Consider the following 21,272-nt stretch of genomic DNA (forward strand, 5'->3'; position numbering starts at 1 on the left):
TTATGCAGCAAATGGTGGTTATAGATGAACTCCCAGATGGCAGTCTGCAATTATATTCTCCAGTTTAAAAATGCTATTGTGCGTTTGGCAGAATCTTGCTTAAGAGAACAGCAGATCATTTACAGGGAATAGATAGTCATTTCCAGCAGAAATATACCACAGACAATATAGACTGCCAAAAAAAAACTCCAGACAATCAAGTCATTATCTCATCACTGCTAATGGGATCTTGCTGTGTGCAAATTGGCTGCCATGTTTTCTGCATTACAACAGTGACGACATTTCAAAAGGATTTTATTGGCTGTGAAACACTTGGTGATCCTGACATCATGAGAGGTGCTTTCTACATTTTCTTTCTTTAATAAATAAAAAAAGCACCTATGATAATTGATTTTTTTAATCTAAGAATTGCAAGGGTATATGATAGCTTTGCCATAGTATCGGGGCCCTTCACACCAGTGGATAATACAATTTGCTGGATAGTTGAGGGTCTTCAAAATATCCATCTCGTACAGCAGTACACTAAGGACAGAAATGAAAACAAACACAAATAACAAAGAAATTATGTAGGTTTATTCACCAAGAAAAAATGAAATGTAATACATCTTTCCCATTAGCACTCCTGTTGCAAAGTATGGTGCATTAGGACCATATATCTGGAAGCTCATGTGTTCCCCCCTTCACCCCACTGTACTTCTCTTCCCTCAACCCAAGGTTTCCCAGCCTTTAACAGTATTGGAAGCATTCAAAATTGCTCTGTAAATAACAAAATAAGTTGTCCAACTAAGGCAAACACTCTCACAAAGTTTTTCCTGTGAATATACCAATGCATAATTTGGACTGCTCAGACAATGGCCAATTGTAGTATGAAATGAATTTAACAGCTCTATGTTTGGAGTGGAAGATACTCTGGTTAATGCAAAAAACCTCAACAGAGTCAACGCAGTGGGCCCATTTAAATGAAATTGGGGGTCCTACGACTGTACGTAGGATCCCATTTGCCATTTTAGCACTGCACTGGGCTGAGTTTCAGTTGGAGGTCCATATGAAGAGGAACAGACAGGTAAGTTTGTATTTATTTTTGTGGTACTGGGAGGAGTGAGGATGCTCCTGCGGGCTTCACGAAACCAACCCGGGTTGCTGCTGCTGTGGCGCCCCACACTCCACTCCATTGATGGCCACAGCCCTCCCCAATAAACCTACTTTCTCTGGTCCAGAGGCCAGGCAGGCTCCTCCGATATCGGGGTTGGTCATAGGGTTAGCAGGCTGCCTCAGGCCCCCCATTGTCCCCCTCTGTTTCCTGCCAGCAGAATGCCAAAGAGGGTCAATAGGGAGTGAGCCTCCCGCGGGGACTGTTGGGCAGCTGACTGGCCAATAATGTGAAAAGCAGAATCATTGGCAACAGCTGCTGCCAAAAAAAAGTTCTTGCTGATGATTCTGCGATTCTCATTTATATCTTCTCTAGACCCATCTTTTGTTTCTTTACTTTTCCCATTAGCATCTCCTTTTGCTTTGCACTTCATCCTTTTTGTTACTTAATCTCTCCTGCCTTCATGACACCATATCACAGACCTTTCCTTTTGTTCTTTCCACTTGCCCCTCCTCTTACGCTGTTTCTGCATTTGCTTAAACAAAGTGATTCCTGACAACACAGCGGCCTGCTGACATTATCAGAGTGCAGCAAGTCACGCACATGCGCAGCTACATCTTGCCAGGACTAAGTGGCGTATGTGTGGGATGACATCATCGCGCAGCGCCAATGTCATCACGTATCCGCACCTGGACCATCTTCTCACATGCGTGCTATTGCGTCATCGGGTATCCAGCCCCTCACTCGACTGGATTGGAGACTTTGAGGCTGGAGCTCGATCCCCTCGGCAACTCGCTCCAGGCCTCAACGCTTCCTCCCCTCAGCTGCTCGCTCCAGACCTCGCTGCTCCCCCATTCTTTTGTCCGATTGTTCCTCGCTTCATGCCACCTTGCTTTTCGGTCGCTCGCTCCCTGCCACCTCCCTCTCCCTTTCCAGCCGCTAGCTCCAGGCTGAGCCACTTCCCTCCACTCAGCCACTCGCTCGTATGTCACCCCTTGCAGCCCACCTTGCTTCTTCGGCGGCGCGCGGTGACTGATCAAAGTGGTAGCAAGTCAAATCACATAGGTTGGTCAATTTCTAAATAATCAACAATTCTGTTATCATTGCATCACATAACTACCAATACGGCAAAAGGCCAACTAGAAGAGAGTGGGCTTTCTTCATCTCACAGTCCCTGCGTTTCTACAGATCGTTTACTCTGCTTCTCTGCTCACTTTGCAACTAGTTTTAACCTATTCTCTATGGCTATATATTTACACAAAGTATGTTGATTCCCAATGGAGAACCTGCCCAGCACAAAACAATCACAGAACGTTCTTAAAGTGACATTACCAATATACAGGATGCTACAACACTGCCACATTTCACATAGCATTGGCTGAACAACAAATGAGCTGACTGTTTCACCATGGTTAAATTATGCAGTGAGTAAAAAGAAAGTCTGTGTAAATCTTAAGTGAAGGCAGTTGGAGTAAGGCCCACTGCAGAATCAGACACAAGAATGATGAGAAGACTAAGAGACATATACAAATGCATATGTACTAACAGGTTATGGAGATTGCAGTCTGATCATCTCAGAACCTTGAGATCTTAGGTTGTATATAAATGTCTTATGCATTGTTTAATAAGTATAATCCTTGTATTTTAACTGCTTCAATTCTTGTACTTCTTGTTTGTACTTTCTTTTATAAATATAATAAACAAACATAATTTGGAACAAGGTTCCCTCTAGCCTCTAAGAATCAAAGCCCAAATCTAATCTAAGTTATTTACTAGTTTCCCACTGGGAGTGCAGGATTGCTGAATTTACTCTTCTGTGCTGTATTCTTTACGGTGATGTAAATCACACAGAAGATACAAGTGGGAGAGGTTTGTCATTTACTCTGTGCTTTATGCCTTTATTGTGCAACTCATTTGAACCCATTCTCACTGGTTATGTAGCTGAGCAAAGCATGTTGATTTCCTATGAAGCAGACAAAGTGGAATGCAACAATCCCAGATCATTCCTAAACCAAAAGAAATAATAATCTGGACATCACAATTTGTTCATTAAGTGACTCAGTTGACCAAGCTCTGAACCACCCGGATCTAGAAGACACTAGGCTTTGAATTGCAGTAAGGCTGTATGGTACAGCAGAAAGCTGCATAAGGCAAGACTTGCCACATTGTCACAAGTACAAGTGGGGTATTTGAATGCTACGTCAAGCTGTCTTACTCTTTTATTTTATCATAGTATTATATGCAATTTCTCCAAAATCTTAAAGGCCCATTATATCTGAAACTGCTCATCACCGAAACCTTCAGAACAATGCAATTTTTTAGCAATGCATAATCAAATCAACACATCACAATGTCAAGTCTGTCTTCACAGGGTCAAAATTCCTTGGTGACATTAGAAATGCCTTTTCTTTGTTTCGAATATTTAGCAAAATCACAAACACTATCATCCAGAAGAAAGGGTTAGAAGAGGTAGGAGGAGATATTCACACTCTTACGATGTCAACGCATAAAGAGATCAGAAGATCTCTTACCTTCCATGTGTGTGTGCAAGGGGTAATGCCAATTGGGCAAATAGTTTACATATCCTTTGTTTTACATTTTGACCATAACACTTTCATAGACCTCCTCACCCCCACTCCACAACTCTACTTACCGCCAATCCACTTGGCCTCTACATCATGAATGTGGAATTCTTCGCTGAAGAGATCATCAATAGTTACCTTCGCCTTCAATGCTAGGCTGTTATCTTCAACTGTGAACAGATGCAAAACAACATAGAACAATTAGATATGTTTATAATTATAACATCCAGAGGCAGAGATCATCAGGACAGCACAAGAAGAAATGTCTGAGATGTTGAGAATCGGGCAACGTCTGAAATTTTTGTCACCTGTCTTGAAATTTTAAAATCTAATGATGGTGGGGAGGGTGGGGTGGTTGGGGGGTGGGGGGGGGGTGGTGGAGACACTGCTTTAGTTTCAGGAATGTTAGCTGTCAATTCTTCTATCTACGTACTCACCTTTACCAACGTCAGACTGCCATTTTCAATATTGAGTGGAATTCTCTATGATTACAGGGTTATTCCATTCTTTGTGCTGGAGAATCTGATGAGATTTCCAAAGAGTTCACATATTTTGATGAGGCAAAAAGGCCCAGATTTGAAAAGTGCAAACTGATGGGCCATGGTGGAATGTTATGTCTTAGAGACTACATTCATGCTTACATCAACACCTTCTGACATTTTGCAAATAATATAAATGCACACTGTGGTTCAATGCAGTATATTTAAATCATACTAGCTGATCTCTCATGGTATTGGATAGCCAAGAAGAAATGGCTAAGGAACCCTTGAGTATAAAAGATTAAGGGCTGATCTCATTGAAGTGCTTAAGACGACTAAAGGATTTAAGAGGGTGGAAAGAGAGAAACTATTTCTTTTGGTGGGAGAGACCAGAACAAGGTGCCTTAACCTTAAAATCAGAGCAAGGCCATTCAGGGGTGATGTCAAGAAACACTTCTTCACACAAAGGGAAGTGGAAATCTGGAACAGTCTCCTGCAAAAATCTGTTGAGGCTAAGTCAATTGAAAATTTGGCTTGAATGACCCATTCCTGTTCCTATTTTGCTAACAAACAGAAATATTGAGTATTGTTCATTAGATCTCATTTCATCAGCTCAAATGCAGGCTATTTGTATCCCAAGAGCACAAAATAGATACGATCGGGGTAGGTCATACAGTCCAACTTATCGCATCCACTCAGAAAGGACAGTGATTCACTGCTATGTGTGAATCTAGAGGAAGGAGTTTCAGTCCACTTTGACTCCAGATTTACACTAACATGTCTCAGCATGTTAGATGTCTCAGAGAGTTGTAGGCCTGGAGGAGATTACAGAGATATGGAGGGGTCAGGCCATGGAGGGATTTGAAAACAAGGAAAAGAATTTAAAAATTGAAACGTTGCAGGACTGGGAGCCAATGTAGGTCAGTGAAAACAGAGATAAATGAGAATTAAGAACTGTGCGGCTGTTTGGATCTGCTTTCTTTTAACAAATAAAATGGACGTAAAAGCAGGAAAAGGATGATGAAGTGAATAAGGTGGAAAAGAGAGAAAGGTGAGGTCAGGACAGGAACAGAAGTGAAAGAGGAGACAAAAAACAGACAGGCAATGGAGGATAGAGCAAGGGAGCGAGAAACAAATTAAGGAGAAAGAGAAATGAAAGTGGAGGCTGCAAGAGCAGCAATAGTGAAACAAACAACAAAGTATCAAAGTCTAAGAAGAATGGCAACAGTAAAAGCTTCGTGGACCGACTATTACAATTATCTATAATTGGTAAGTTGCACGTATGATCGGAATATTTTTGGTAGGATCATTCCAATTCAGTTGGAGAACCACTAGTGTCAGCTATCCATGGGTAAGGCTTTTGTGGACTCTTTTTGTGATTTATTATGCATCTGTACAACTCACTGAGTTTCATGCCACAGATGTTGTGGTGCTGATGAGAGCAGAGGTGTCAAATTGTAAGTACTGATCTGTGGTAGCTTCCTGAACAGAGCAGACGGAATCAACCTTAGCACATCTGCTGGTGAGAATATCTGGAGAAGATAACTTTCCATCTGCTAACATTTCTCATGTGAAATGCATTTTCAATATAGTCTCCTTATTTATGTGCAGAAATTATAGAAATGAGTTTTCTCTCCTTCACTTCTTTCACCAAAATTTGCTCTATGTTTTTGGTATGGTTCATACCTTGTGAATGTATTCCTGCACCATGAATGAAGCTAAAATTCACACAGGCTTAATACTCATACACATAGGTCTGCCTCCAACACTGAAAGAAAATACACAATATTTTCTTGAGCATGTGGCATTGACAAAAAGAGAAATTACTTGTACAATGTTTCACCACACTTCTATATTGTCAGCTTATTACAAATGAAGAGATAAAGAGAAAGAGAAATTAGCAAGTTAATACATGTTGTAAAATTTCCCAAACAAAACCATGCATTAATCTATGTTAAAACTAAACCGTTTGCAATGTTGGTGTCCTATTTGAGTTTCAAATACTATCCATTGCAAAGACTGCTAGTTTTATAAGATCACCTGCCTCTATACTAATTCAACACACCTACCATTAAAGCTTGTATCCATGTCTTTTTCACCTCCGGACTTGATTATGCCAGTGCTCTCCTGGATGGCTTCTTATTCTCCACCCTCTGTAAACTTTAGCTCCTTTAAAGTCTGTTGACTGTATCCTATCCCACACACTCAAACCCAGTCCTGGTCCCCCAGTGCATAAAATATAAAATTGCCCTTTTCAAGTTTAATTCACACCATGGTTCTTTCCCCTCCTTATCTCTGTAATCATCCAGCCCTAAAACTCCACAAAAATCTCTGTTTATTTGAATCTGGCCTCTTGTGCATCTAGAACATAAGAAATAGGGGCAGGAGTTGGTCATTCGGCCCCTCGAGCCTGCTACGCCACTCAAAAAGATCATGGTTGATCCAATTGTGATCTTAACTCCACTGTCCTGCCTGCCCCCATAACCCTTGACCCCCATGTAGATCAAAAGTCTATCAAACTCTGCCTCGGATATTCAATGACCCAGCCTCTACTGCTCTCTGGGGAAGAGAATTCCAAAGATATACAAACTTCTGAGAAAAGAAATTCCTCCTCATATCCAAAAGGGAGACCCCTTATTTTGAAACTGTAGCCCCTAATTCTAGATTCCCCCACGAGGGGAAACATCCTCTCAGCATCCACCCTGTCAAGCCCCCTCAGAATCTTATACGTTTCAATAAGATCATCTCTCATTCTTCTAAACTCCAATGAGTACAGGCCCAACCTACTCAATTTTTCCTCATAAGATAACCTCTTCATCCCAGGAATCAGCCGAGTGAACCTTCTCTGAACTGCTTCCAATGCAATCATGTCCCTTCTTTGGCAAGGAAATCAAAATACCCTATACAGTTGTAGGAAAATTTCCCTACTTTTATACTTCATCCTCTTGCAATAAATGCCAACATTCCATTTGCCTTCCTAATTACTTGCCGTACCTGCATGTTAACATTTTGTGATTCATGTACAAAGGCACCCATATCCCTCTGTACTGCAGCATTCTGCAGTATCTGTCCATGTAAATAATATTCAGCTTTTCTATTCTTCCTGCCAAAGTGCACAACCTCACATTTTCCCCCCTTATATTCCATCTGCTAAATTTTTGCCCACTCACTTAACCTATCTATATCTCTTTGTAGACACTATGTGCCCTCCTCACCAATTGCTTTCCTACTTATCATTGCATCGTCTGCAAATTTGGTTACAATATACTAGGTTCATTCATCCACGTCATTAATATAGATCATAAATAGTTGAAGCCCCCGCATTGATCCCTGTGGCATTCCACTAGTTACAGTTTGCCAACTTGAAAATGGCTCTGTTTCCTGTTCGATAGCCAATCTTCTATGCTAATATATCACCCCCAACACCGCAAGCTTTTATCTTGTGTCGTGACCTTTTATGTGGCAGCTTATTGAATGCCTTTTGGAAATCAAAATACATTACATCTACTGGTTCCCCTTTATCATGCTTGTTACATCCTCAAAGAACTCATAAAATTTGTCAAACACAATTTCCCTTTGATCAAACCATGTTGACTCTGCCTGATTTCATTGGGATTTTCTAAGTGTCGGCTGCTTTTGAGGGCCAATTCATAATCATCTGCCATTACTGTGGCATTCCTTAGTTTACCAATTTTATGTTCTTCCAGGTGGGATTGTGTTCCTGAAGGGCAATTAGGGATGGGCAATAAATGCTGTCCTAGCCAGCGATGCCCACATCCCACGAATGAGTAAAAAAAACCTACTTCCTTAAAAATGGATTCTAGCATTTTTCCAATGACAGATATTAGGTTAACTGGCCTATAACTTCCTGTTTTCTGTTGCACCCAACCACCCCCTTCTTGAATAGAGGTGTTCCATTTGCTGTTTTCCAATCTGCTCAGATCTTTCTAGAATCTAGGCAATTTTGGAAGATTAGAACCAATGCATCCAAGTTTTCTGCAGCCACTTCTTTTAAGACCCTACGATGCAGACCTTCAGGTCCAGGGTACTTGTCCCTCCCTTCGCCCTACTGTTGGCAACTGTACCTTCAGCCAACTAAGCCCCACTCTGTTAAATCCCCTATCCAAACCATTGCAATTCGCTTTACTTCTTGAAAATCCTCCTTAAAACACACATCTTTGACCAACCTTTGGTTACTCCTCCTTCTTTGGCTGGGAGTGTATTATGTCCTGATGAAATGTTGTGGCATATTCTTCTACATTTAAGGTGCTATGTAAGTTGTTGTTACTGTAATACAGAACTCAAATTTCCACCTTTCTTTTCAGAGGATCTAGAGTGCTATTGACGTTTGTGGGTGCCAGAGGTTGATGCAGGAAGCTATGGCATGGGTGCCTGTCGTCTTTGACATGCTGCTATGTTTTCAGCAGCAGTGTGAACAGGCACTTTTTAGTTCTACTCCTTTCGGTAGTGATGTCACTGAAGAGGTAGGACAGGTGAGACACCATCATCCGCTGGAGTTCCAGCCAGTTCAACCTCCATTGCCACCAATGCAATGGGTACCTGAATGAAGCAGGCATGTATTAAGTGTGAGGACCACATAGATTGTCTTAGCATCTCCAGGAATTGAAGATCAATCTCCAGGACATTTCTACGAGCAACTTGGGAGAAAAGCCATAGGTGCAGTAGAGAAAACTGTGCTTTCTTTTTTCACTTTTTTCATTTTCTTTCAACACTTTCATTTATAAAATTATTCGCATTAGGGAAATAAAAAACTGTTTCACCAAAAGTCAAGATTAATCCAATAGGGTAACAAAGATTCTGTTCCCAAGTAGCATAAGAAGGTTGTGTGCCTGGTTGTGACTACTGGCAGGGGTGTGGGGTGGGGTATGTGAGATTGGAGATCATGTGATAAACCCTCCAGGAATACACCCAACCGAAGTTGCAACCCTAGGACCGCATCCTGATGGAGGGGATGCCCACAACACTTTGGGCAAGATTCCTCATGGCAGCCAGCCAGGAACCAAGTGATTGTGGTGAAGACGGCCAACATTTTTGGACATTTTTGTTTCAGGTGAGCATTTTTATCCTTTCGCCAGCACTGTTGTCAAAACTGTTCCCCACATCTGGGATTTCCCCTTCCCTCAGTGTCAGGGCCACAGCATGCCAGCAAGCACAAGTACCAATTACCCAAGTTACAGTGGTACTTGGTGGGGGTAGGGGCCGCTGTGCTCATTATATTTCAGGCCAAATGTTTCTACTGATTTGAGTACTTCCAATGCTCAAATGCCATTAGAAAGTTCTCCTAAAATTCCACTCTTTTTCCTAGGGTTAAGGAAAAGTACGGAAGGTCCTCATCAGGGAACTCCTCTTTGCTGACGATGCTGCAGTAACATCCCACACAGAAGAGTGTTTGCAGAAACTCATCGACAGGATTGCGGCTGCCTACAACGAATTTATCCTAACCATCAGCCTCAAGAAAACGAACATCATGGGACAGGACGTCAGAAATGCTCCATCCATCAATATCGGCGACCACGCTCTGGAAGTGGTTCAAGAGTTCACCTACCTAGGCTCAACTATCACCAGTAACCTGTCTCTCGATGCAGAAATCAACAAGCGCATGGGAAAGACGTCAGCTACTATGTCCAGACTGGCCAAGAGAGTGTAGGAAAATGGCACACTGACACGGAACACAAAGGTCCGAGTGTATCAAGCCTGTGTCCTCAGTACCTTGCTCTACACAGCGAGGCCTGGACAACGTATGTCAGTCAAGGCACACTGTGGGCGGCACAGTGGCGCAGTGGTTAGCACCGCAGTCTCACAGCTCCAGGGACCAGGGTTCAATTCTGGGTACTGCCTGTGCGGAGTTTGCAAGTTCTCCCTGTGACTGCGTGGGTTTTCACCGGGTGCTCCGGTTTCCTCCCACAGCCAAAGACTTGCAGGTGATAGGTAAATTGGCCATTGTAAATTGCCCCTAGTGTAGGTAGGTGGTAGGGAATATGGGATTACTGTAGGGTTAGTATAAATGGGTGGTTGTTGGTCGGCACAGACGCGGTGGGCCGAAGGGCCTGTTTAAGTGCTGTATCTCTAAATAAATAAAATAAAGAGCGACGTTTCAATTCATTCCATCTTCGCTGCCTCCAGAGAATCCTTGGCGTCAGGTGGCAGGACCGTATCTCCAAAGCAGAAGTCCTCAAGGCGGTCAACATCCCCAGCATATACACCCTACTGAACCAGCGGCGCTTGTGATGTCTTGGCCAGGTGAGCCACATGGAAGATGGCAGGATCGCCAAGGACACATTGTACAGCAAGCTCGTCACTGGTATCAGACCCACCTACCATCCATGTCTCTGCTTTAAAGACATCTGCAAACGCGACATGAAGTCCTGTGACATTGATCACAAGTCGTGGGAGTCAGTTGCCAGTGATCGCCAGAGTTGGCGGACAGCCATAAAGGCGGGGCTAAAGAGTGGCGAGTCGAAGAGACTTAGCTGTTAGCAGGAAAAAAGACAGAAGCGCAAGGGGAGAACCAACTGTGTAACAGCCCCAACAAACAATTTTATCTGCAGCACCTGTGGAAGAGTCTGTCACTCCAGAATTGGCCTTTATAGCCACTCCAAGCGCTGCTTCACAAACCACTGACCACCTCCAGGCGCTTACCCATTGTCTCTCGAGACAAGGAGGCCAAAGAAGACACAGTTTAATTCTCTGCTACGATTTTGTGCACTGTTTGATCTATACAATTTGCATTTGTGTTCTTTGGCATCTCAAGACAGGAATGGTGATCATTAAATAAGGAATTGTGACCTTTAGTGTGGGGCTGCTGAAGCATTAGCAGTGGAAAAACACAGGAAAGGTTGTTTATCCCTATGAGACATCATTAATATAATGTTGCCATGGTAGCAATTCTAGAAAATTATATTATGCTATCGGGACAATATTATACTCAGCTCACCATCTGCTCTGTCTGCAGTTTGCTAGATATAATTCTTTCAAATCAATAAAGATTCAAACCTTTAGGTCAGAAAGGTAAGGGAACTCTACCAGCATCCCTCCAGTGAATGCGTGTCCATACACCTCCTTTCACATCACAGTTCAAGGCTCCATACAATCCTGCCATACATAACACGAATGTGTATGTACCATTCTAATCCAATGAACAGTGTTCACTGTCCACAATAGTTTTGTCTTTACTGAGGACACCAAATACAGATAACTGCACAGTTGAAGATCTCCATTCTGTCCACAGTGTAATTGTGAGCGATGTGTGTCTTACCACTTCCTTTTCCCACTCTCTATCTTTTTTCTTTTACATATTTCCAACAAAGCTCAAGGCAAGCTATCTTTCTGCTAACCTATAGCTTTCTGGTCTGATCATTGAGTTCAGTCACCCAGACTTGAGCTACATCCTCCATTTCCTTTGCAGTGGGAAACACTGGTGATGTGCGGTGGGGTGGCAGGGCAGAGAAACAGTTTGGGGATGGGTGTGGATCTGTTTGCATCGGGATGGGTCTGAGGTGAGGGTAAAGTAGGTTGTAGATTGTATGAGGGGAGATCCTCACACCAGCAATCATTCCACAGATATTTTTTCTTTGTGGTTGCTTATTTTTATGTTTTTTTCCCTCACTTTCCCTAAGGCTATTTAACATGCGAGTCTCTATATCATTTTTCAGGTCCAATGGAGGGTTCAGCCCTGAAATATCACCTGTATATTCTCTCCTCAGATGCTGACTGACTTGCTATGAGTTTTCAGCTTTTGGTATTTTTGATTCTGACTTCCACCAATGCCAGTAATTTGTTTTTCATTTCTGCAGGTCAAGCTCTTCTTTCGTTTCAACGAGTGCACTAATGTCTGAAAATTGGGCTGTTCAGCTATTATAATCCCTGCATGAATTCCCAATAGCAGTGTACAAACCCTGGATAAAATTCCAGTAGCAGTGTACAAACCCTGGATAAAATTCCAGTAGCAGTGTACAAACTGTGACTTCAGAAATAAAAATCGAATTTTTAAAAAATAATTCTTGGAAGGTGGGCATCACTGGCAAGGCTGGCATTTACTGCCCATCCCTATTGCCCTAAAAAGGTGGTGATACAACTGAGTTGATTGCTCAGCCACTTCAGAGGACACATAAGGGACATTCTTGTTGTTGTGGGACTGGAACCAGATACAGGTCAGGCCGGGTGAGGACATCAGATTTCCTTCCCTAAAGGACATTAATGAACCAGTTAGCGTTTTACAGCAATCTGACAGCTTTACTGTCATGTTTTACCATCACCGGCTTTTTTTTTTATTTCCAGATTTTTAAAACTGAATTCAAATTCTCAAACTGTCTTGGCTGGATTTTAACTTGTTTCCTGTTAGTCCAGACATCTGAATTATTGGGTCAGCGATATAACCTCGAAACTACCGTAAAAATTTTGCATGAAATTTTAAACTCAGCATGCGTGCAATGCTAATATCAGTTTACAATATCTGTATTAGCGGAGGAGGGGCACTAGGATGAAGCATTAACGAGGAGAAACAGGTACACAGAGGACTGGGACAGACAAACAGCATAAGAATAAGAAGCTGTTCAGAAACAAGAGGGATCAGACAAAGGGGAAATAAGAGGCAGACTACGATGGGTTGAGTTCATGTCTATAAATGCCTGGTGGTTGGTGAGCTACAGGCATAAGTAGCCACATGGGATTATGATTTAATGGCAATAACACAGGCCTGGCTCAAATAAGAGGGGCAATTGGGCACTTAATGGGCTGAATTTTCTGGACATAGAATATTTTTAGCCGTCGGGACCATTTATCCAGCTGTTGGTACAGCCTGCCTTCCGGTCAATTAGCAGGCCGTCTCTGAGTTCGCCGTCCAATTAGGGACAGTGTGCGGATTGAAGAGGAGGGAGAACTAATCAGTGAGCGGCAAGCTTCACAGCAGCTGGAGTGTCAGTGTCCTGCTGACACGAAAGTCTCAAAGGAGGCCCGGGTGCAATAGCTGCAAGAAATGGGCTGAGGGAACAGAGCGGGACGGAGCCCCAGGGGGTGTGGAGGGGTGGGAATTGTAGTGGCAGTATTGATTAAAGATGCAGCTACAGCACGAGAAGGGGATGATGCACTTGAAGGTTCAAAGACAGAATCTACTGGGTTAGAATGAAGGAACAATAGAAGAGCTATTGGGTATGTACTGTAGGCCACCAAATAGTGGGAAGGAGATAGAGGAGCAAATTTGCAGGCAAATTGCTAAATGATGCAACAACTATACAGGAGTGATAATGGGGACTTCAATTATCCAAAAAGAGACTGGGAAAATAACAGCACGAAGGATAAAGAGTGGGAGGAAATCCTCAACTGTTTACTAACATATTTTTAAAATCAATATGTTTACAGTCCAAGGAATGAAGCAGTGCTGGATCTGGTTCTGGGGAATGAAGTGGGTCAAGTGGAGCATGCTTCAATGGGACAGCATTTGGGAAAAAGTGATCCAATATCATTAGGTTTATAGTTATGGAAAAGGACAAGGAAAAATCAAATGTGAAAACCCTCAATTGGAGGAAAGGTAATTTCAGTGAGTTGAAAGGGGATCCTGCCCAGGTGGATTGTATCAGAGATCAGCAAGTAAAACAGCAAACGAACAATTGAACGTCTACAAAGAGGAGAATCTGTATATCGACCTGATACATCCCCAAGAGGGGGAAAGGGAAGGCATCCAAGCTAGAGCTCCCTAGACAACTAAATATATAGAAATTAAAACAAACTGAGAAAAGTAGCTTATGATAAATGTCAGTCTCATAATACAGCAAAGAACCAAGCTGACTACAAAACACTGAGGATACCCTTCATCGTGTTGTGTAGCACTACTACTGTGCTAAATGGAATAGATTTCAAACAGATCTAGCAATGCAAAACTGGGCATCCATAAGGCACTGTGGGCCATCAGCAGCAGCAGAATTGTACTCAACCACAATCTGTAACCTCATGGCCTGGCATATCCCCCACTCTACCGTTACCATCATGCCAGGAGACCAACGCTGGCTCAATGAAAAGTGCAGGAGGGCATGCCAGGAGCAGCACCAGGCATACCTCAAAATGTGGTGTCAACCTGGTGAAGTGACAACACACCTGTGTGCCAAACTGCATAAGCAGCATGCAGTAGACAGAGTTAGGTGATCCCATAAACAACAGATCAGATCTAAGCTCTGCCGTCCTGCCACATCCAGCCATGAATGGTGGTGGACAATTAAACAACTAACTGCAGGAGGTGGCTCCACAAATATCCCCATTCTCAATGATGGGGGAGCCCAGCACATCATAGAGTCATACAGCCATACAGCACAGAAACAGGACCTTTGGCCCATTGTGTCTGTGCCGGCCATCAAGCGCCTACCCATTCTACTCCCACTTTCCAGCACTTGGCCTGTAGCCTTGTATGCGATGGCATTTCAAGTGCTCATTTAAATACTTCTTATATGTTGTGATGGTTCCTGCCTCTACCACCTCTTCAGGCAGTGCGTTTCAGATTCTAACCACCCTCTGGGTGAAATTTTTTTTCCTCAAATCCCTTCTAAATCTCCTGCCCCTTACCTTAAATCAATAAAGATAAGGCAGAAGCACTTGCAACACTTTTCAGCCAGTAGTGCCGAGTTGATGATCCATCTCGGCCTCCTCCTAAAGTCCCCAGCATCACAGATGCCAGACTTCAGCCAATTCGATTCACTCCACATGATATCAAGAAACGACTGAAGGCAGTGGATACTGCAAAGGCTATGGGCCCAGACAACAATCCGGCAATAGTACTGAAGACCTGTGCTCCATATACTTGCGGCGCCCCTAGCCAAGCAGTTCCAATACAGCTACAACACTGTTATCTACCCAGCAATGTGGAAAACTGCACAGCTATGTCCTGTACACAAAAAGCAGGACAAGTCCAACCCGGCCAATTACCACCCCATCAGTCTACTCTCAATCATCAAAGTGATGGAAAGTGTCATCAACAGTGCTATCAAGCAGCACTTGCTCAGCAATAACCTGCTCAGTGATGCTCAGTTTGGGTTCCACCAGGGCCACTCAGCTCCTGACCTCATTACAGCCTTGGTTCAAACATGGACAAAGGAGCTGAACTCCGGAGGTGAGGTGAGAGTGACTGCCCTTGACATCAAGGCAGCATTTGATCGAGTATGGCACCAAGGAGCCCGAGCAAAACTGGAGTCAAAGGGAATCAGGGGGAAAACTCTCCACTGGTTGGAGTCATATCTAGCGCAAAGGAAGATGGTTGTGGTTGTTGGAGATCAAACTTCTCAGCTCCAGGACATCACTGCAGGAGTTCCTCAGGGTAGTGTCCTAGGCCCAACCATCTTCAGCTGCTTCATCAATGACCTTCCTTCAATCATAAGGTCAGAAGTGGGGATGTTCGCTGATGATTGCACAATGTTCAGCACCATTTGCGTCTTCTCAGATACTGAAGCAGTCCGTGTAGAAATGCAGCAAGACCTGGACAATATCCAAGCTTGGGCTGCTAAGTGGCAAGTAACATTCTCGCCACACAAGTGCCAACAAGACAGATTCTAACCATCTCCATCTCCTCTTGACGTTCAATGGCATTACGATCACTCAATCCCCCACTTTCAACAACCTATGGGTTACCATTGACCAGAAACTGAACTGGAGTGGCCATATAAATGCCATGGCTACAAGAGCAGGTCAGAGGCTAGGAATCCTGCGGTGAGTAACTCACCTCCTGACTCCCCAAAGAATGTCCACCATTTACAAGGCACAAGTCAGGAGTGTGATGGAATACTCTCCACTTGCCTGAATGGGTGCTGCTCCAACAACACTCAAGAAGCTCGATACCGACCAGGACAAAGCAGCCCGCTTGATTGGCACCCCATCCACAAACATTCAATCCCTCCACCACCGACTCTCAGTGGCAGCAGTGTGTACCATCTACAAGATGCACTGCAGCAACACACTCAGGCTCCTTAGACAGCACTTTCCAAACCCGCAACCTCTACCACCTAGGAGGAGAAGGGCAGCAAATGCATGGGAACACCACCACCTGCAAGTTCCCGTCCAAGTCACAAACCATCCTGACTTGGAACGATATCGCCATTCCTTCTCTGTCACTGGGTCAAAATCCTGGAACTCACTTCCTAACAACACTGTGGGTGTACCTTCCTCACATGGACTGCAGCGGTTCAAGAAGGCAGCTCACCACCACCTTCTCAAGGGCAAATAGGGATGGGCAATAAATGCTGGCCTAGCCAGCAATGCCCTCATCCCATAAATTAATAAAAAAAGATTAGGGGCCAAAAAGGAGATCTAGTGGAGACAGAAGGCATAGTTGAGCTACTAAAGTACTTTTGCCTCTGTCTTTACTAAATAATAGGATGCTGCCAATGTCACAGTAAAGGATGCAGGTTGTAGAGAAATTGAATAGGATGAAAAATAAACAGGTTTTTAAAAGGATGGCAGTGCTCTAGCGGCGCTACAAAAGCCTATCTGGGTTTCCCAGGGAAAGGCTGCTATGGTGCATCCCCTGTGTGCCCAAATGCATTGGTTTGATGTTATCCTGTTGTCACATAGCCCAGCCCTCTGATATGACTCAATGATCCCAAATCTGAACAATGCAGCTCCTGGCAATGCCTGCACTGTTTATTCATTAAAAAAAGGGTGAAGCAGCAAGGTGGGCCCTGCAGTAGCATTATTTAAAGGGTCAGACACCCTGGTTACAGGTAAGTTACATTTTTGGAACCTTTTCCATTGTGAAGTGTCAGCGTTCTCCTGTATGCCGCTCATTGAGGTTCTCATGCGAGTCCTCTGCAGCAGTACTCGTCTACCACCTCGGCCTCCGGTGTGCTAGCGAACTAAACCATCCTTTCCCCCTGGTCTGACTGTAGCCCACCTGTGCCCTGTGACTTAGCAGATGCTGATACCAACTCTATGGCCGGAATTTTACATTGGGAGGGAGGCCCTGCTGAGAACTTGGTGGCGAGCCCGCCTCCGCCGGGCTGGGGAGCCAGGCTGGGATTTTTCGCTCCCCAGGCCCTTAATTGGTCTTGGGAGGGGACTTCCATCTCTTTGAGGCAGGAAGTCCTGCCCAATGGAGCTGCCAACCAATCAGCGGGCCGGCAGCTCTTAGTCCCAGCAGAACCACCAGGAGTGGTGGCCACTGCTGGGATTAAACCCAGCATCGGAACCAACAAGGATGGCCCTGGAAAAAAGGGAATTTTTAGGGCCTCGTCTGGGACAATCAGCTGGGCACTGGTGAAGCAAGGGGGTGCGGGGGAGGGGGCAGTGTTGTGTATTGGGGAAGGTTGGGCTTCGGGGCGGCCCTCTGTGGGGCAGAGGGTGCCTGATCAGGAGTGTCCCCACCCCAGCCCACAAGAAGGCTGCCTGGTTTTACCAGGTGGGATTCTTGGGGCCTCGACCATCCAATAAGATATCCACACTGGCAGGAGGAGGCCCTTAAGTGGCAGTTAATTGATCACTTAAGGGCCTTCATTGGCCTGGGGTGAGCAGGTTGTTTCCCACCGCCGTCGCCCCACATATAATTGCAGCGGGGGCAGAAGGTGGTTGGGATCGGCTGCCCCCGCCCCCCCAATTTGATGCCCCTCCCCAGCCACCTGCCCATTCATTGAAGAACCGTAAAATTCCGGCCTATATTGGCCTACAAGGTAAGTGCAATGCCAGTATCTGATAATGGTAACTACAGGTGTCAGATCAATTTATGGGACCTCTTCATCAGTACTGTGCTGTTGCTCTCTTCCTTCTTTCTGTGGCTGGGCAGACAGCAGTTCTTGGGTATCCTGAAGTAGGATCTCAGAAGAAGGAGGTCAGTGTGAGGGAAGCGGGGTTGGGGAGGGAAGCAAGAGGTCCATGGTCACACCATCTCTTTTGGGCCTCCTTATCTCGAGAGACAATGGATACGCGCCTGGAGGTGGTCAGTGGTTTGTGAAGCAGCGCCTGGAGTGGCTATAAAGGCCAATTCTGGAGTGACAGGCTCTTCCACAGGTGCTGCAGTGAAATTTGTTTGTCGGGGCTGTTGCACAGTTGGCTCTCCCCTTGCGCCTCTGTCTTTTTTCCTGCCAACTACTAAGTCTCTTCGACTCGCCACAATTTAGCCCTGTCTTTCTGGCTGCCCGCCAGCTCTGGGGAATGCTGGCAACTGACTCCCACGACTTGTGATCAATGTCACACGATTTCATGTCGCGTTTGCAGACGTCTTTATAGCGGAGACATGGACGGCCGGTGGGTCTGATACCAGTGGCGAGCTCGCTGTACAATGTGTCTTTGGGGATCTTGCCATCTTCCATGCGGCTCACATGGCCAAGCCATCTCAAGCGCCGCTGACTCAGTCGTGTGTATAAGCTGGGGGTGTTGGCCGCTTCAAGGACTTCTGTGTTGGAGATATAGTCCTGCCACCTGATGCCAAGTATTCTCCGAAGGCAGCGAAGATGGAATGAATTGAGACGTCGCTCTTGGCTGGCATACGTTGCCCAGGCCTCGCTGCCGTAGAGCAAGGTACTGAGGACACAGGCCTGATACACTCGGACTTTTGTGTTCCGTGTCAGTGCGCCATTTTCCCACACTCTCTTGGCCAGTCTGGACATAGCAGTGGAAGCCTTACCCATGCGCTTGTTGAATTCTGCATCTAGAGACAGGTTACTGGTGATAGTTGAGCCTAGGTAGGTGAACTCTTGAACCACTTCCAGAGCGTGGTCGCCAATATTGATGGATGGAGCATTTCTGACGTCCTGCCCCATGATGTTCGTTTTCTTGAGGCTGATGGTTAGGGCAAATTCATTGCAGGCAGACGCAAACCTGTCGATGAGACTCTGCAGGCACTCTTCAGTGTGAGATGTTAAAGCAGCATCGTCAGCAAAGAGGAGTTCTCTGATGAGGACTTTCCGTACTTTGGACTTCGCTCTTAGACGGGCAAGGTTGAACAACCTGCCCCCTGATCTTGTGTGGAGGAAAATTCCTTCTTCAGAGGATTTGAACGCATGTGAAAGCAGCAGGGAGAAGAAAATCCCAAAAAGTGTGGGTGCGAGAACACAGCCCTGTTTCACACCACTCAGGATAGGAAAGGGCTCTGATGAGGAGCCACCATGTTGAATTGTGCCTTTCATATTGTCATGGAATGAGGTGATGATACTTAGTAGCTTTGGTGGACATCCGATCTTTTCTAGGAGTCTGAAGAGACCACGTCTGCTGACGAGGTCAAAGGCTTTGGTGAGATCAATGAAAGCAATGTAGAGGGGCATCTGTTGTTCACGGCATTTCTCCTGTATCTGACGAAGGGAGAACAGCATGTCAATGGTCGATCTCTCTGCACGAAAGCCACACTGTGCCTCAGGGTAGACGCGCTCGGCCAGCTTCTGGAGCCTGTTCAGAGCGACTCGAGCAAAGACTTTCCCCACTATGCTGAGCAGGGAGATTCCACGGTAGTTGTTGCAGTCACCGCGGTCACCTTTGTTTTTATAGAGGGTGATGATGTTGGCATCGCGCATGTCCTGGGGTACTGCTCCCTCGTCCCAGCACAGGCATAGCAGTTCATGTAGTGCTGAGAGTACAGCAGGCTTGGCACTCTTGATTATTTCAGGGGTAATGCTGTCCTTCCCAGGGGCTTTTCCGCTGGCTAGGGAATCAATGGCATCACTGAGTTCCGATTTGGTTGGCTGTATGTCCAGCTCATCCATGACTGGTAGAGGCTGGGCTGCATTGAGGGCAGTCTCAGTGACAGCATTCTCCCTGGAGTTCAGTTCTAGGTAGTGCTCAACCCAGCGGTCCATCTGTTTGCATTGGTCAGTGATTATGTCCCCTGATTTAGATTTGAGGGGGGCGATCTTCTTGATGGTTGGCCCAAGAGCTCTCTTCATGCCATCATACATTCCTCTGATGTTTCCGGTGTCTGAGGCCAGCTGAATATGACTGCATAGGTGTTGCCAGTAGTCGTTTGCGCAACGCCTAGCTGTTCTTTGTGCAGTACTTCTGGCTGCTTTTAGTGCTGCGGATGTTAAATCGCTGGGGGCTTTCTTGTAGTTCAACAGTGCAATGCGCTTAGCGGCTATGACAGGTTCCAGCTCTTCATTATGAGATTGAAACCAGTCTGCATTTCTCTTCGCACTTTTGCCGTAGGTGGTCACACCATCTGCAGCTCACTCATCATGCCAGAGAGCAGGGAGTTGAGAAGAGGCAGGAAGACACCATCATTCTCAATGTTCTCAGCAACATTAAAAATTGGGTCAAATGAATTTAAACCCCCATGCCTTTGTAAACAGAGGCTTACAGTACAAAATCAAGGGGCTGAATTTTTAGGTCCGATGGGGGGTAGCATAGAGGCGGGGGGGGGGGGGTGGGTGGGTGGGGTGGAATCTCATGTTGCCAGCTACCTTGCAGTTTCCTGATACCAGCCCACTCCTAGGCCATTTTTCTGGAGGTGGGATGGGGATGGGGGAATGGCAGGGTTTCCCGCCCGCAAGTAGCGGGTAGCCAATTAAGGCTGTTTAAAGGCCTATTGTCAAAGGCTGACTGGAATTATGCAGTCAAACTCCAGGAACCCAGAGGCATTGGGGAAGTGTAGCTGCCTGGAAGCACCCTCACCTCGGTCCACCCCAGCCATTTAAATGAGCCTCCGCATTTAATATTGCAGCGGCTCCACGAAGCTCGGCCCGCACGTGCAGGTTGCCATTGCTTACGGCTGCCGTCATATTTCAGCCCCGGGAGTTGGTGGGGTTAGGTGGGGTGGTGGTAGTAGGTGGCCAGAATTCCACGCAGGCTTTGAGGCCCTCCCCACCTGCCTGGCTTCAGCTGAATCTGCAGGCCACCCTTAAAAAAGTTGGAGAGAGGACATCTCAAAAATGGAGTTGTCTTCTCTCACGTACTGGAAAAGGCAGCCTGCTGCTTCTTTAGCGTCGGAAGGCCTCCTATTGGCATCCAGCTTCGATACCCTGCCTGCTGTCCTTACTTGGACAACAAGCCCACCCTCAGGCCTCTACTTGTTGAAATTGGGAAAAATCATAGCAAGGTGACTGTTTCTCCCATAATGTGGGCTTCTGACACCCATTAGACCCTCACGTCTGGGTCCTGAAGCCTGTGGGGAAAATCCTGCCCAAGTAAATTATACTCAACCTT

At 45.5% G+C, this 21,272-nt stretch overlaps 1 protein-coding gene across 2 annotated transcripts in view; it reads right to left on the minus strand.

Moving 5' to 3' along the window:
- dpp6a (dipeptidyl-peptidase 6a) overlaps positions 1 to 21,272 on the minus strand; it is a 1,544,902-nt gene that overhangs the window by 606,889 nt on the left and 916,741 nt on the right. For both annotated transcript variants that reach the window (XM_068015021.1, XM_068015020.1), the window contains exon 3: positions 3,744 to 3,842. In XM_068015021.1, the coding sequence (XP_067871122.1) occupies positions 3,744 to 3,842 (99 nt within the window). The remainder of the gene's footprint in view (positions 1 to 3,743; positions 3,843 to 21,272) is intronic.

The sequence above is a fragment of the Heterodontus francisci genome, chromosome 2 (genome assembly GCF_036365525.1).
Source record: "Heterodontus francisci isolate sHetFra1 chromosome 2, sHetFra1.hap1, whole genome shotgun sequence".
In the NCBI taxonomy this organism is placed as follows: Eukaryota; Metazoa; Chordata; class Chondrichthyes; order Heterodontiformes; family Heterodontidae; genus Heterodontus; species Heterodontus francisci.